The 16946-nt window shown below is 42.7% G+C and overlaps 1 protein-coding gene across 1 annotated transcript in view; it reads right to left on the bottom strand.

Moving 5' to 3' along the window:
• Window positions 1-3906: 3906 nt before the first annotated feature.
• Window positions 3907-16946, bottom strand: part of ZNF280D (zinc finger protein 280D) — a 434133-nt gene continuing 421093 nt past the window's right edge. The window contains 5 exon segments of the mRNA XM_030189034.1: window positions 3907-5464; window positions 5467-5698; window positions 5700-5861; window positions 5864-6083; window positions 7518-7576. Of these exon segments, the coding sequence (XP_030044894.1) occupies window positions 5436-5464; window positions 5467-5698; window positions 5700-5861; window positions 5864-6083; window positions 7518-7576 (702 nt within the window). The 3' untranslated portion in view covers window positions 3907-5435.

The following is a 16946-nucleotide window of genomic DNA, read 5'->3' as shown; positions in this document are numbered from 1 at the left end:
ATGACTGCAACTCTGAGTGGCAGCGGGTAGAATAGACGGATGGAGTGAACTTCGAAGGATGAGAAGCAGTGAGACTGCAGTAGAAGGAGGGGTTGAAAACTACAGGAGGGCGAGAGTAGAAACCCGACGCCTCCTCCGCGGCCAGCTGGGCGGGGAGTGTGGGAGAAAAGATAGCCTCCATGGCAAAGGGCCACGACTGATGCAGAGTCGTCAGGAGTGAGCCAGGTTTCAGTTAGGGCAAGCAGTTGAAGGGAATGGGAGATGAAGAGATCATGGGTGAAGGGAAGTTTGTTGCACACCGAGCGGGCATTCCACAGGGCACACGAGAAGCGGAGGGAAGAGGGGGGAGGAGGGGGAATAGAGATGAGATTGGAGACATCCGGGAATCGTTTGCATGGATAGGACGAGGAGAGGTGTGGGGGACCTGGATTGGGATTGATGACTCCCGCGGATAGCAGAAGGAGCAAGACAGTGCGGGGGAGGGTGGGGGAGGTAGGGCGACGAAGGCGGGATGCGCTTAGGAGGAATGGGGATGGGTTAATGGTAGGAAGGAAGTGTTGAAGGTTGAGAGCTAGGAAGGAGGAGGGGGATAGGAGAGATGGTGAGGTGGTGAGGGGTGGGTAGGATATTGAAATAGTGAGGACGGGAGAGGACATGGATGGGCAGTGAGTTCCTGCTGTAGGCAGCGGTAGGGGGAGGGGGAAAAGATTAGGAAGGGACAGGGCAAGGAAAAGAATGTATATCGGGGCCATGAGTAGTGACTGAGGTGTTTACGGGTGCCTAAGTAGTGACTGGAACAGGCGGACTGGAACAATATGGAGCAGATGGGCTGGAATAGGCTGGGGCAGCGGGGCTGGAACAAGGTGGATCGCATGAGCTGTTTGGAGCCCCCCAAAGTAGGCAAAGATCCCGCCAGTCAATTAGCCAGGACTGAGGTGTTACAGGTCCTACAGTGCATTGTCCTACAGTGCACTGTGGTGCAATAAGATAGATAAAAGCATGCGAAGAGCACTTAGTGATTTAGTGTTGGCAAAATGTTACAGTGTTTGTGCTCTGCTTAAGCTTCAACAAGTTCTGAGTTAAAAAGTTGTTTCAGGCATTTGTACTCAATAGCACAATTCAGTATGTTGCCGGTTGAGGCAATAAGTCCTCAGGGACAGTTTTAACTGGCTGCAATCTTACATTGCAGTGTGGTGCAGTAGGATAAGTATAAGCATATGAGGAGCACTTATTGATTTAGTGTTGGCAAAATGGTTCGGTGATTGTCCCTTGCTTAATCTGCCAAAAGTATTGAGTCAGGGAGTTATTTCAACACAAGCATGCATCAGAACGAAGGAGTTGATTTGTGTGGTAATTTTGCTCTAAAGATAGGTTTTTACCCTTTAAGTTGAGCTTGGTGTTTCCCTCACTAGTTCGTTTTCGGATCGCATCTCGCCTTATCGAGGTCGAGGTAGTGGGTGGCGGAAACTGTGATGGGTGGTCGGATGTGTCGCTGGCAACATGGCCAGTCTGGCTTCGCCGGAGTGCTGCGTCTCGCCAAGTTCTCTGTTGTCACCGGTGTCGGAGGTTCGGGCTTCGCGTCACCCTGCTCCTGCCGTGTCAGATGTGCGCACCCGTTGTGTGGACGGGGCAGTTCTTGAAGTCGCGTGGATGGGCTCAGTGTGTCCTCGTGCGAGGCCTAGTCACCAACGGTGCATATAATCATTAAGCTGGGGGGTCCTTACTGCAGCTTAAAATTGGCTTACCACAAGACACACTCAGGTGTCATGCAATAAATTCCAATCGGTGGATGCTACCCATACACTAAAAAATGTCAGAATTTTTGTTTTGAGGGGCATGTCTGGGGGTGCAGAGATTAGGCATTCTTGTGCTAATCAGTTAGCGCATCCGAATTACCACACGTTAAGTGGTTAGTGCAGTAGTATACCAAGTGTAGGGCGGTCCATCCCGGGTACACGCAGCAAGCGGGTGCATGGAGCAGACGCATGGCTGTTGGCTCTGACTGTTCCCTGTCCCCTCTAACGTTACTTCCTGTTCAAGGGCAGGGAACTGGTGGAGCTGCCAGCTGCGCGACTGCTACGAGCACCCCCAGGTGGTGATGATGCGCTTCGGGGGGCAGGGGCAGGGGTATAGCGGCGACCCGTCCCAGGTGGCAGCCAACCTAGGCATGCCACTGGGTTAGTGTAGGATCACTGCATGGGCCCTTGTTGCTTACAAAATAGGTGTCAGGAAGTGCTCCTGTGGTAATTCTTTTTAATGGCCATATGCTTATGGCAACACTAGTTCTTGGCCATTAATAGAAAAAATAGGAAATCAGCCATTTTCCAACTTGGTAAAAATGTCCTTAGCACCAAGGAAAAACCATGTAAGGAATGCTAAGACCACCTTTTACCACAGCTTAGTAAAAGGACCCCGTAAATCTCATAAATCATATAAAACAATTAAAAAATTCATTTATATATAAAAAAAAATAACTCGGGGGCTCTTTTATAAAATGTGCTAGAATCTGGGCTCAACGCACCCTAATGTGGGACTTTCCCCGTGCACTATGCCAACATTTAATGCGGTACTTCTGTAGGGCATTTTCCATTTTTTGAATTTCACATTGTGCACTGATATTCACATTAGTGGGTGGTATCTGTAAAAAGTTAATGCAGGAGCACTTACTGGCTTCTATTTAGCTAGTTAGTATACACGAGAATGCATGGTTAATGATTCCACATCCATTCTCTGCCCATGACACACCCCCTCCAAAAATATTTTGGAAAAACAGTATTTTGTGGGTAGCCTGTTTTTCCCATGCAAAGAGCATGTTAGGACTTAAACCCCTGTAGTAATTGACCCCTAATTGTTGCTCACCAAACATATGGGGCTGTGTCCTTAACACATCTACCAGAAAATCCTTACCCCTATAAATACATATACTAATCATAAATAATGCTGGGATGTATATCAGTTTGTCCAATAAAATTACTTGATACTGAATCAGCATTCCTGGATTTTTTGGGATCTTCTGTCTGTTCCAATCTAGCTTGTAGAACTCTGACAGGAGCACTTGATTCATTGAGTTACACCAATTAGTTGAATTCACACAGCTTAAGTAGGTATAGGTCAACATAGCTTGATTTTAAACAAAGGTTCTTCATTCCAGGCTTCCAAAGTCACAAAATTGTTGTTTCAGGATAACGTCTTTGAGAGGTTTCTACCCATTGATGGAATGTGTTAGATTGTAAATGGCCATTAATGGTTTATTATTTAGTTCTTATATGTATCTTATTTGAGCTACTCTGCTCTTACTTGATATTTTATTTATGGTATTGTTTTATTTATTGTAATCCACACTGACCTCGAGTATGTTTGGGGTAATGTGGGATATAAATTGTCAAAATAAATAGAGCTCAGAAATATTATTTTGGATACCCTTAAAACCAGACCTGATTTGTGACCCCCCCCCCCCGAGCTCATGCTTTAAAATAATTACTAATGCCTGTTAATGTAGTAGCCCTAAAGGAACTCTCACTTATCAAGATACACTATTTGTGTGGTTATGCAGTTATTTAACATTTTCACAAAAATCACATTTGAATCAGCGACTCTGCATGACAACTGATGAATCACATCACTAATTGCTCAGAGGGGTGGATCTGTATGCAAATCACATCCTTTACAAAACATGCTATCTGCTTTTCTGCATGTCCACTTCCACCACTAACCGGTGGCCTTGGAAATGGTTTTCACAGGTATCTTTTCTTATGATTCAGGTATCAGGACTGTATAGTATAATTGCTTCAAATGTGTTTGGGGTTATATTTGGTTATGAATCTTATTAATTCACAGGTCAGATCTAACTACAAAGACAAGAATTTATAATTGTCCAAAATGATTTATATATATTTTGGCCTTTTTACCAGCTCAGAGTACAGTGTTTATGTGTATGAGATACTTACAAATTCTTACCGATTACACCTGACCAGTTCAGTTGGATAGGTGACTAATATTTAAAAACACTCTAAACATTTCTTAGTTGTGTTCATTGTAAAATCAAAGAAAAAATATTCAATACTGGATGCTGAATCTTCAACCAATGGAAACATTCACAGTAGTGCATTATTCAGACAAACACCACAAATCACCAGAGGTAAAATCATTCACAGATGCTTCAATTTGTTGCAAATATTTACTTAAAAAGTAATATTTACAGCAGAGTTTTAAAGAGTTGTTTAAAACACTTAACATTCACAAAACCAAATTTGATGAACCCAGACAAATCTAAAAGATCTCATTAGAGCATTTTAATAAAGTTTGTTAGTATTTGAAAGCAAGCTACTGTTAATCATAATAGGCATTCCTATTATCTAGGTGCTACATACATAGCAAGAACGAAATTCCTTCAGTAGCTAGAGTTTTGAAATTAACTTTGAAGCTGAATTCTTCTGTTTCTACTGTTAAATCCTTCTGACAGCAATTAGCAAGTAATAAGCTGAAAAATGGCAGAACTGCCAATACATTCCCAATTTACTGCTTAGATTTCCTACAATAAACCATACTTTGGTTTGACTTACAGACCTTTCTCATGGGTCTACCACTAACAAAGATCTTTAAAACAAGAGTAATGTCCTAAAGCTACAGAACCTTGAGAAGAAAGTTCTACTTTATATAACTAGTACATAAGGTATTTCTGCACAGCTTGCACACTAACAAACCCCACAAATAAGTATAATTACATATATATGTATATATTTATACTATTATTCCACTTTCACTGAAAGTTTAAAGGTAAGCTTACAGCCTGGAAGGATGACACCTGTACAGAGGTGCATAGTTTAATTTAACTGTTTACATGCTTTGATAGACAGGAAGTGACATCAAATCCAAAGCAGGTTTATATTAAGCCAAACTTTCTTTAGACCACATGTGTACCATCGTTGTGAGCATCTCTTTATTCAGTCAAAAAGCAGACTAAAACTGACTAGTTTTAAAACCTCTCAGTTTAAAATATGCCTTGATATCACCGACTAACCGTCATTTCAAAATTTTCTACACAGTTATCTAACCACATTAACTTAAAAACACTACTTCACAACACAACAGTGGCGTGGTTTCTAAAAATCATTACATACTACTTTTCAAACCGAATGATACTCCTCTTTTCTTCTTTCTTAGAAAATTGTCCTATTGTAGGCAACACTGTAAGAATGAGGCTTCCATTTTGATTGACAGCTTTCAGTAAGACATATCCCAACATCTTAAACTTTAATGCTGTTCATCTATGCTATTCAGTAACCTAACTTGTAGACATATGAACTCCTCCATCCTATCCAAGCTGTACCCTTGACATCTATTCTAGCACACTGCTCAGCATCAGAGGATTTCAGCAGGAAAAGTCCAAGCATTATTTGTTATAATAAAGTTTAAAAATATTAAAAATGATGTTTTCAGCTTGCTTCATCTTCTTCTGTCTGGACAGTGTTGCATCTTCACTAGTATCAGTTCCTTTAGGAATGTCCTCAGTTTGCTCAGAAACTGGCTCCTGGTTTTGCTGTAGAAGGTGCAACACTGCCTTTCTGAAGGATCTCGTAGCTTCATGTTCGAGTACCTCTGATGGAGTCCAAAGGCTCCAATGAATACTGCCTTGTGTCACTAATATCAGACTAATGGATTCAGGTTCATCTTTTTTTCTCAAAAACTGCTCAAAGTCTAACACCTTCATGCCTGTGGCAGTTTAATTCTGTAGTGTCATCCACCTCAGTAGATCCTGCGGTTTTGAGTTAGATTATGTCCTTCTGTTTGATACAGTGTAGATTGGCATTCTCAGAACTCTGGCACATCTTTAATTCAGTTTCCTCACAACCAAGTTATTTTGTTCTTCAGTTACTACTCTAGAATCATTTGTTTTCCTCCATTCTACCAGTCTGTTTTTCTCCAAATCATATTTTCTTCTCATCACTATCTTGGGATTCTTTATATGATGGCTCTTTACCTCGGAAGATCCTGGATTTTCTTTTCTCTTTTCAAGAAGTCATCGTCATCTTGATTTTCAATCCGTTCAATTTTTCACTTCTTCTACAGACTTATTCAATTTGCTAAGAACAAACTAAAAAAAGCTAAGTTTCCAGTATTCTACAGCAAAAATACACTAAAATAAAAATGGAATTACTTTTCACACACCAGAAATTATTTAGCAACTAATAAAAAAAAAAAAAAAGAAGCCCGTTTCTCATTGAAATGAAACGGGCGCTAGCAAGGTAATCACCTTCTGCCAGTAATGTTTGTAAGGGAAGTTCAGCGTCCCCCTCCTCCAATTCCAGGGTCCCCCCTCCCTCCAGGTCAGGGTCTGTCCTCCCGCCCTCCCTCCTCCCAGTTCAGGTCTCCCTCCTTCTTCCCAGTTCCAGTGGGTCGTTGTCCCTCTCTCCGAGTTCCAGGGTCCGTCGTCCCTCCCGCCCGTTCAGGCCCCGCCTCGTCGGGGTTATAGGCGGCCGGCAGCAGTGGTAAAAATCTGGCAGGCTTGGCACTTACTCTCAGTTTTCCCTTCTTCTCTCAGCTCTGGTCCCGCCCTCATATTCCTGTTTCCACAAGGGCGGAACCAGAGCTGAGAGACAGGGAACTTAAGTGCCGAGGCTGCACGCTTTTACCGAGCGAGGTAAGTCAGGATGACTTAAAATTCGGAAGGAGGGGGCCTGAACTGGAAGGTAGGGAGGAACGATGACCCGGGAACTGGGAGGGGGGGGACCCTGGAATTGGGAGGGAGGGGGGACGGACGACGACCCTGGAACTTGGAGGAACGAACTTCCGGTGGGTGAATATTACATGCAGCCTTCCCTTCCCTCCGAGGGCAGGGCACTGAGAGCGAGTGCGAGGCCTGTGGTTGGTCCCTTCTCCTTCTGACGTCTCGTTTCTTTCCCTGGGCGATAACGAACCCTACGAACACTACACGGCTTCACTGCCACGAAGTTAGCTTCAGAACGTTGGAGGTGTGAATTATTATATTAGATATCCAATACATAAGCACACTTACTTACACATTCACAGAAAAATTGTGATGGCTTCATTTTTTTTTTTCAGGGATGAACAAAGAACTCAAACTGCCCTTTAAACTGTGCCAACAATTCAATAGCAATGTTTCTGCATGTTTCCCAGGCACTTTGCTTTTAAAAGATACTCGCAGAAGCTGTATTAATCACTTTACAATGCAGAGCATCATTAACCTATTGCACAGAATTATATGCTATTACTGCTTTTAAGGGGTCTTTTACTAAACTTTGGTATTGTTTTAGCTTGCGGTAAAAGCAGAAATGCCCATTATAATCCTATGAGCGTTCGGACGTTTACCGCCAGCCAATTTCTAACCATGAGCTAAAAACCTACAGCAGCTTAGTAAAAGACCCTCCCCCCTTAGTGCAATCCTATGCTACTTTTGAGTGAAGCAATGTTAAATCATGTTTATCTAAAATGTAAAATAAATGACCAAATCAACTTTTTTTTCTAGAATTTCAAGAAATTGTTATTTTTTTAATTACCTTTCAACAGGCGATGATGTTATGCTTCCTTCATCAGACATCACAGGTCTTAAAAGCTTCTGTAACGGATCATAACATTCTTTTTATATGTATAACAGAATTAGTTTGTGTGTATATTTATTTTTTGGGGATATGGAAGTGGGAAGAATTGAACTCTCCAAATTAAAACTGTTAACAGAGATCTAACATATAAAAAAAATGAATATCTTCATTTAATCTGCAGTATTAAGTGGACTATAAAATGTGCAACATTTTATGGATTATTTTGCAGCTGTTGCCTTCATTGATAGCAAGTCAGGAATGTACTAAAGTTGACAGTAGGTTCTAGCATTAAAACAAGGATAACTGACCCATAACATTTCTTGAAATTTAGTATTCTATTAGATTTCCATATGAATTTGTAAACAGCTAGGGTATTCTAGTTTAAAAAACCAAACAAAAAACAAAAAACCTTTTGTAATAATCCAAGCCAAGATTCTCAATACAATAACATGGAGGAAGTTATTTAGAAAAAGGATGGGACAAACTCCAGGCAGACACTTTGCACACCTCCGTCAAGAATAACCAGAGGTTAGCTACCAATGCCAAAATGACCTTTCTTTCTGAATAGGCCTGCAGATGGCCAATAATGATATAAAGAAGACACTTTTCTGATTGTGACCAAAAAAAACAAAAAACAAACACTAGCCTAGGCTGAAAAATTAAAAGCATACCAAGCAAAGCTTTTCAGACATCTGGAAACACTGTTTTCTTTTATAATGCACCTTTTTTTCAATTTTTGTTCCCTTTCTTTGGTCTACTTTTTGTGCTACCTGTACTTTAGGCACCAGTTTGCAACAGCACCTACTGTCAAGTATATACCTGTTTAATCTGTGTGCAGATATTTCAGTAGCACACTAGAAGCCTGTGTGCTGTGCATGTTTGGTCATGTATGCTGCAAAAAGCTTAAGAGGTATCAAAGAGCAATAGCTGGAGTCCATGATTTCCATGCCTCCATTCAACCCCATCTGTGACTCTGCAAGGTCATTTAACGGTAATTGAGTTGGCAAGTGAGTACTGGGAGATTCGTGTAACTCAACCTTGGTGCCATTCGTCTAGCGATTGTATTAAGTAGGAGACTGTCCTATATGGGGTAGGCCACTAGAGGGCGCTAGTAGGAGAATAGGTGGAGGTTGCTAGGACCGGGGAGAGCCCTGGGATGTCCACAGGTGTGGGAGGTTATGAGCTGGGTCCTGTGTAGCTAATTAACCACTTTATACCCCACCTGAGTGGTGAAAGGAAGAGAAGAGAGCTGGCAGAAGAAGAGAGATCCCCCTGGAAGATATAGGCTAACCTTATGGACTTGTGGTGGACTGTGTGTCCAAAGGAGATCAGCAGGCTGAAAATCCTGGGGTAAGAAGTCCCTAAAGCATTAGTGTTTAACTGTGTGTCCTCAGTACTTATAGGAGCTGTGTGTTCAGTGAAAGGACTGTGTGTCCAAAGAAGAAAGGACTGAGTGTCCAGGACTGTGTGTCCAAAGAAGGGGGGCTGTGTGTCCCAGTACTGAGAGAAGCAGGCTGCAAAGCCTGGGGTTAGAGAGGCTCAGTGTGAAGACCTATGAAAGTATAAAGTATTAAACTAGAAGAAGTGTGCCCAGGGGCTGGAATAAAGAGTTGCCTGAGGAATATGCTGTTGGTGAGACCTGTCTAATTTGCTTAGTGAGAACCAGGTCACCCTGAGCAAGAAGGGGGATATCACACAATAAATTTCTAAATTATTTATTCTTGTTTATATTTTGAGTTCTTCCTACTCACTGCTTCTTTCTCTCCCTCCAACATCTTTCCCTTTGCCTTCCCCTCTACTCAACCTCCCACCATGGCATGACTACACTTCCCATCCACATAGCAGCAAGCAGTGAAGCTGGGCCACACTAACAGTGACAGCTACTCTATTTACCAGCCCTAGGCTGTGTCCCTAGAAGGTCTCAGCTTATGGACAGCCAGGGTGTCACATCCTCTCTCCCCAGCTCTTTTTGGCCATCTCTAGATGTCTAGGAGCAGCTACAGCAAAGGCTCCTCTCCTCAGACAATTAAATTTAGATACTGATACTAGGGATATTTTCCATCCTCTTGGTCTAAGGATAACATACATTTTCAGGATGATCCTAGCTTAGTACTGGTCACTGCAAGGCCTAGGAGTCATAGAAGCATTCTCACTCTTCCTCATCTTCTATGGGCCAGCTGGTTTCTACCAGCACTGCATGTCCCTCAGTCACTCAGAGTGACATGATACACTAATTGCTCTATTCACCTCAAGAAACTCAGAACAATGTGGGATGGCTCTCCCAAGTCTACCTGGCTAATAATTTTTTAAATTATTGACAAGAGATGGGAGAGGAGGATATGAGTTGAGAATGGTAAGGATGGGGATGGGTAGGGAGATGGTATACTGGGGAAAAAAGTATGGTGGAGGGCAACAGGCTGGAGAAGCAAACTCTTAGTAACACAATTGCTCTTACTTTATCTGAGCAGCTAGGCTAACTGTGTCATTGGAGGGGTTACCACTCCACTTGCCCAGAGCACTAGCCACTTTGTTCAGTGACAGTTCTGGCTCTCACATCGAAGTATTTTTTGACAAAGTGATTCCCCCCTTTAAAAACAGAAGGTCATGGCCTCTAGTTGACACTGTCAGTTTTCACATTTTTGTAAAATTGTGCCATTATTTATTCTCACTCAGGAAAGCTTTTACTCTGTGGTATATACAATGCTACTCAGCATTTCAACTGCAAGGCAAGAGCAAATGATGCCATATAATGCAGTCATCCAAATAAATACTACTTTTTCATGAATGCATAAATAGTAACTTTAGGAAATATTCACAAGAAAGTGGTGAATGCATGTGTCTCCCAGTAGATGTATTACAGACAAAAATATAGTAAGATAGTTCATGAGAAAATGCAACAAGTACAGAAGAATAGTCATCAATAAATGAAAGAAAAATCAGGAATGAAATATGGTCTACTATAATAATGCAACAGGAAAATAACTTTGAATGATTAGATGGGTCCTACACTTTTAAATAAGTACATAAGTATTGCCAGACCAAAGGTCCATCAAGCACAGCATCTTGTTTCCAACAGTGGCCAATCCAGGTTACAAGTAGCTGGTAAGATCCTAAAACAGTACAATACATTTTAAGCTGCTTATTCAAGAAATATAACAACAAAGAATAAATAATGGCTAAACTTAGTCCAACAAAAATTTGTAAAAAACACACAACAAAAACTGGACAAAGTTCACGTATTGCAATAGGACCATAAACGGCTAGGGAGGTTATCTCATAACGTCAGAAGTATCCGTGTGTGCCAACTGTTGTTCTGGCTCACCGGTCTGTATGTATTTGTAATCATTGAACACCTCCAGCCAACCGATGGTACCCGCTAGTACTCATATGTGAAAAAAATTGCCTATATATTGTTCATTAATTTCAGGAAAAAGGCACAACAATGTCCGTGGGTACCATTGTTCAAAAATTCAAAAATTAAACATTATTGCAATTAATAAGCAAGTAATGCACAAAATCAACTTAAGTAAATGAGCAAGTAATGCACAAAATCAACTTAGCTTGTAAGCTCCCAGCGCTGTCTAATAACTTCAACGGCTGGAGCTCATCGGGTTTCAGTTTAGGTTAGTGAAACCTCTTTAGGCAACTCCGGTAATCTGATAAGCCCTGAAATTTTTCCTGAAATTAATGAACAATATATAGGCAATTTTTTTCACATATGAGTACTAGCGGGTACCATCGGTTGGCTGGAGGTGTTCAATGATTACAAATACATACAGACCGGTGAGCCAGAACAACAGTTGGCACACACGGATACTTCTGACGTTATGAGATAACCTCCTTAGCCGTTTATGGTCCTATTGCAATACGTGAACTTTGTCCAGTTTTTGTTGTGTATTCAAGAAATAAGCAGTGGAATTTCCACAAGTCCATTTTAACAATGGTCTATGGACTTTTCCTTTAGGAAACCATCCAAACCTTTTTTAAACCCTACAAAGTTAACTGCTTTTACTACACACTCTGGCAACGAACTCCAGAGTTTAATTACATGTTGAGTGACGAAAACCTTTCTCCGATTTGTTTTAAATTTACTACTTTGAAGAGTGGAGGAGTAGACTAGTGGTTAGTGCAGTGGACTTTGATCCTGGGGAACTGAGTTCGATTCCCACTGCAGCTCCTTGTGACTCTGGGAAGTCACTTAACCCTCCGTTGCCCCTGGTACAAATAAGTACCTGAATATATGTAAACCGCTTTGAATGTAGTTGCAAAAACCCTCAGAAAGGCAGTATATCAAGTCCCATTTCCCTTCCCTTCATTTCCCTTAGTCCTAGTATTTTTGGAAAGAGTAAACAAGCAATTCACGTCTCCACTCATTATTTTATAGACCTCTATCATATCTCTCCTCAGTCATATTTTTTCCAAGATGAAGAGCCCTAGCTGCTTCAGCTTTTCCTCATAGGGAAGTTGTCCCATCCCCTTTATCATTTTCGTCTCCCTTCTCTGTACCTTTTCTAAAACAACTGTCTTTTTTGAGATGCGTTGACCAGAATTGAACACGATATTCGAGGTGTGGTTGCACCATGGAGTGATACACAGGCATTATAACACCCTCATTTTTGTTTTCCATTACTTTCCTAATAATACCTAACATTCTATTTGCTTTCTTAGCCGCCACCGCACTGAGCAGAGAGTTTCAAAGTATCATCAACGATGACACCTAGATCCCTTTCCTGGTCGGTTACTCCTGTGGAACCTTGCATTACGTAGCTATAATTCAGGTTCCTCTTTCCCACATGCATCACTTTGCACTTGCTCACATTAAATGTCATCTGCCATTTAGATACCCAGTCTCGTCCTCCTGTAATTTTTCACAATCCTCTGGGTCGTCAGCAAATTTAATTACCTCACTCGTTACTCCCATCTCTAGATGTTTTATAAATATGTTAAAAAGCAGCGGTCCCAGCATAGACCCCTGGGGAACCCCACTATCTACCCTTGTCCCTTGAGAATATTGACCATTTAACCCTACTCTCTGTTTTCTATCTTTTAACCAGTTTTTAATCCATAATAGGACACTACCACATATCCCATGACATTCCAATTTCCTCTGGAGTCTTTCATGAGGTACTATGTCAAGTGCATTTTGAAAATCCAGATACACAATATCGACCGGCACACCTTTATCCACGTTTGTTCACCCCTTCAAAAAAATGTAATAGATTGGTGAGGTAAAATTTCCCTTCACTAAATCCATGTTGGCTTTCCTGCTTATTTTCAAAGGAGGCTGGCCATCTTCCAACAAAAATCGGGAGCTGGCCGGCCATCTCCTAAACCCGGCCAAATCGGTAAATTCGAAAGCTGATTTTGGCTGGCTTCAACTGCTTTCCGTCGCAGGGCTGGCCAAAGTTAAAGGGGGCGTTTCGGCAGGGTACGGAAGGCGGGATGGGGCGTGGTTACGAGATGGCTGGCTTTGGCTGATAATGGAAAAAAGGCCGGCTCTGACAAGCACTTGGCCGGCTTCACTTGGTCCATTTATTTTTAGGACCAAGCCTCAAAAAAGTGCTCCAACTGACCAGATGACCACCGGAGGGAATCGGAGATGACCTCCCCTTACTCCCCCCCCCCAGTGGTCACCAACCCCCTCCCACCCAAAAAAACAAATTTTAAATATTTTTGTGCCAGCCTCAAATGTCATACCCAGCTCCAAGACAGCAGTATGCAGGTCCCTGGAGCAGTTTTAGTGGGTGCTGCAGTGGACTTCAGGCAGGAGGACCCAGGTTCAACCCCCCCCCCCCACCTGTTACACTTGTGGTGGTAAATGGGAGCCCTCCAAAACCCACCCGAAACCCACTGTACCCACATGTAGGTGCCCCCCTTCACCCATAAGGGCTATGGTAGTGTTGTACAGTTGTGGGTAATGGGTTTGGGGTTTTTTGGGGGGCTCAACACCCAAGGTAAGGGAGCTATGTACCTGGGAGCAATTTGTGAAGTCCACTGCAGTGCCCCCTAGGGTGCCTGGTTGGTATCCTGGCATGTGAGAGGGACCACTGCACTATAAATGCTGGCTCCTCCCATGACCAAATGCATTGGATTTGGCCGGGTTTGAGATGGCCGCCATTAGTTTCCATTATTGGCAAAAAACAATGGCGGTGATCTCTAACGCCGGCCCAAATGTTGAGATTTGGCCGGCCCCGACTATATTATCGAAACAAAAGATGGCCGGCCATCTTGTTTCAATAATACAGCCGGGTATGCCGCTTTCCGGGGCCGGCCCCGTTCGATTATGCCCCTCCACGTCTCATTAATCCATGCTTTTGAATATGCTCTGCCTGGTTCAACGGTCTATAATTTCCTGGATCTCCTCTGGAACCGTTAAAAAAAAAAAATCGATGTTACATTGGCCACCCTCCAATCTTCTCGTACCATGCTTGATTATAAAGGTAAATTACATATTACTAACAACAGTTCCGCAAGTTCATTTTTCAATTCTATTAGTATTCTGAGATGAGATTGACTACTCTTCAATTTGTCAAATTGAGCCATTACATCCTCCAGGTTTACATTGATTTCATTCAGTTTCTCCGACTCGTCAGTTTTGAATACCATTTCTAGCACTGGTATCTCTCCCAAATCTTCCTCGGCAAAGACTGAAGCAAAGAATCACACCTTTTATACAGCTGTATGGTAACTTAAGGATCTATTCACCATAAGAGACTTAACTGATCAGACTGGCCATTTCAAAGAACAAGGTAGCGTGCGCATCCACATCCAGTGCAAGAACACAGTACTAAACCTTACTCCTTCACAAATCCATGAAATAAATGAATATTTTATATTCCATATACAACCCATATATGTCCAGGCTTCAATTGGTTTCTTGGATTGTGTGTAAAACAAAGTTACTCACCTGTAGCAGGTGTTCTCCGAGGACAGCAGGCTAAGTATTCTCACAGATGAGTGGCATCATCTGATGCAGCCTGGTGTGGACGCTGACCAGCGAGATCAAGAATTTCCTAGCAGGGCCCCACTATGCATGCGCTGGTGCCTCTCCGACTAACATGTAAGCGTGGGTCCCTCAGTCATTGTAAAAAAGCTAAAGAATTAAACTCAAAGGGGAGATGGGAGGGTACGTGAGAATACTTGTCCTCTTGTCCTCAGAGAACACCTGCTACAGGTGAATAACTTTGCTTTCTTGAGGACAAGCAGGCCATACTATTCTCACAGCTGGGAATCTCTAGCTACTAGGCTCAACAAAAAACAATGCTAGGACAACAGGGACTCAAAACGTTGAATCAACCTGAACAATTTGCTTATTAATTGTAGAGGTGCAGCCTGGAGCAGAAGAAAACTGGGCCTAGGGGGATGGAATTCGATTCCAGACACCAAACAAATTCTTCACGACGGATTGCCCGAACCAGCTGTCTTGCTGGATATTTAGCTCAAGACAGTAAGAGATGTGAATAATGTGGACAGATGACCACGTCGCAGCTTTGCAAATCTCCTCTATGGAGGCTGACCTCAAGTGGGCTACCAATGTAGCCATGAATCTGACATTATGAGCCTTGACATGTCCCTGAGTCAGCCCAGCCTGGGCACAAGTAAAGGAGATACAATCTGCTAGCCAATTGGAAATTGTGCATTTGCCAATGGCTACTCCTCATCCTGTTTGGGCCAAAGAAACAAAAAGCTGGGTGAACTGTCTATGAGCTTTAGTCTGCTTCAGATAGAAGGCTAAGGCTCGCTTGCAATCCAAGGTATGCAAGTACACTCTCACTAGGATGGATATGTGGTTTGGGGAAAAATGTTGGTAGAACGATTGATTAAGATGGAACTCTGACTGTACCTTAGGAAGGAACTTAGGGTGAATGCAGAGAACTACTCTACTGTGGTGAAATCTAGTGCTTCAAGTTTAATTTATTTGATTACTTGCTTAGGGTCAGACCATCAAAGCAGTGTACATAGGTTAAACAGAGAACATAAAAATACAACCAAGGTGAAAGGTGGGTCAGATACTACGGCCTAAAGCTCACCAACCCTGTAAGTTGAAGTGACTGCCACCAGAAAACACAACTTTCTATGTCACATACTTCAGGAATCAAGTGGCTCAAGAGGAGCTTTCATCAGCTGGGTGAGGACAATGTTGAGATCCCAAGACACAGTTGGAAGTCTGATAGGGCGTTTTGTCAATAACAAACCTCGCAAGAAGCGAACAACTTGAGGCTGTACAGAAATGGGTTTACCAATTAGTGATAAGCACTAATTGCACTGAGATTAACCCTTACAGAGTCATTTTTTTAAACCAGACTCAGAGAGGAAAAGGAGGTATTCAAGCAGTTTTTGTATAGGACAAGTGAGGGGATCTAAGGCCTTGTCCTCATAACAGACAGCAAAACCTCCTCCACTTAAATGAGTAACACCCCTTATTGAAGTCTCTCTGGAAGCCAGCAAAATGCAGGGGACATCTTCTGGCAAATCCAAGATTTTAAATTCTATGCTTACATCATCCAAGCCATGAGAGCCACGGATTGGAGGTTGGGATGTAGAAGATCTTCAGCAGTAGGGCATCCCCTTGGTGGATCTCTTTGCAACTTATCTCAACAAGGTCCCCCAGTTCTGCTCCAGGCTCAGGTTGCATGGTAGACTAGTGTCAGGTGCCTTTCTCCTACACTGGGGGGAGGGGGGGGGGAGGGTCTTCTGTATGTGTATCCTTCAATACCTCTCATAGAGAAGACTTTACTGAAACTCAAGCAAGACCATGGAACTATGATCCTAATCACACCTTATTAGCCAAGGCAGATCTGGCTTCATCTTCTTTTGGAGTTATCTGCCAACTTTTTGCAGCCGATTTCTGAAAGCCTGTGTTCCAAATGGCCCTAGGCTCAAGGACATTGATATAGAGATCTGTTTCCCAAGCACAGCAAGTCTCCTGGGTGTGAAGCCCATCTACATGAGCTCTCCATCCTAGGTTGGATGCATCCGTTCTTAGCACCTTCTGAAGAGTTGGAATTTGGAATGATAGTCCCAAAGTCAAATTCATTTAAACTACCAAAGCAGGGCATGAGTCAACTCTGGAGGAATCTAGATGACATCTGCCAAGTTCCCAGCCACCTGAGACCACTGGGAAGCTAGAGTCCACTGGGCTTCTCTCGTGGAAGTGCCACATACTTTTTATGTGGCCCATCAATCTCAACATTTGCCGAGCTGTGCCTGCTTGCTGCTTCAGACTTGAGAGGAGAGTGCAGATAAAATCACTGTTCTCACTTGTGGAAGAAAATCCCGAGCCTGCAATGTATCTAGCAGGGCTCCTATGTATTCCAATCTCTGTACTGGGAGAAGGTGAGATGGGGTAGTTTATGATGAACCCTAATAACGCCAATACCCGAATAG

The sequence above is a fragment of the Microcaecilia unicolor genome, chromosome 1, assembly GCF_901765095.1.
Source record: "Microcaecilia unicolor chromosome 1, aMicUni1.1, whole genome shotgun sequence".
NCBI lineage: Eukaryota > Metazoa > Chordata > Amphibia > Gymnophiona > Siphonopidae > Microcaecilia > Microcaecilia unicolor.
This window is presented reverse-complemented; position numbering and strand designations above follow the sequence as displayed.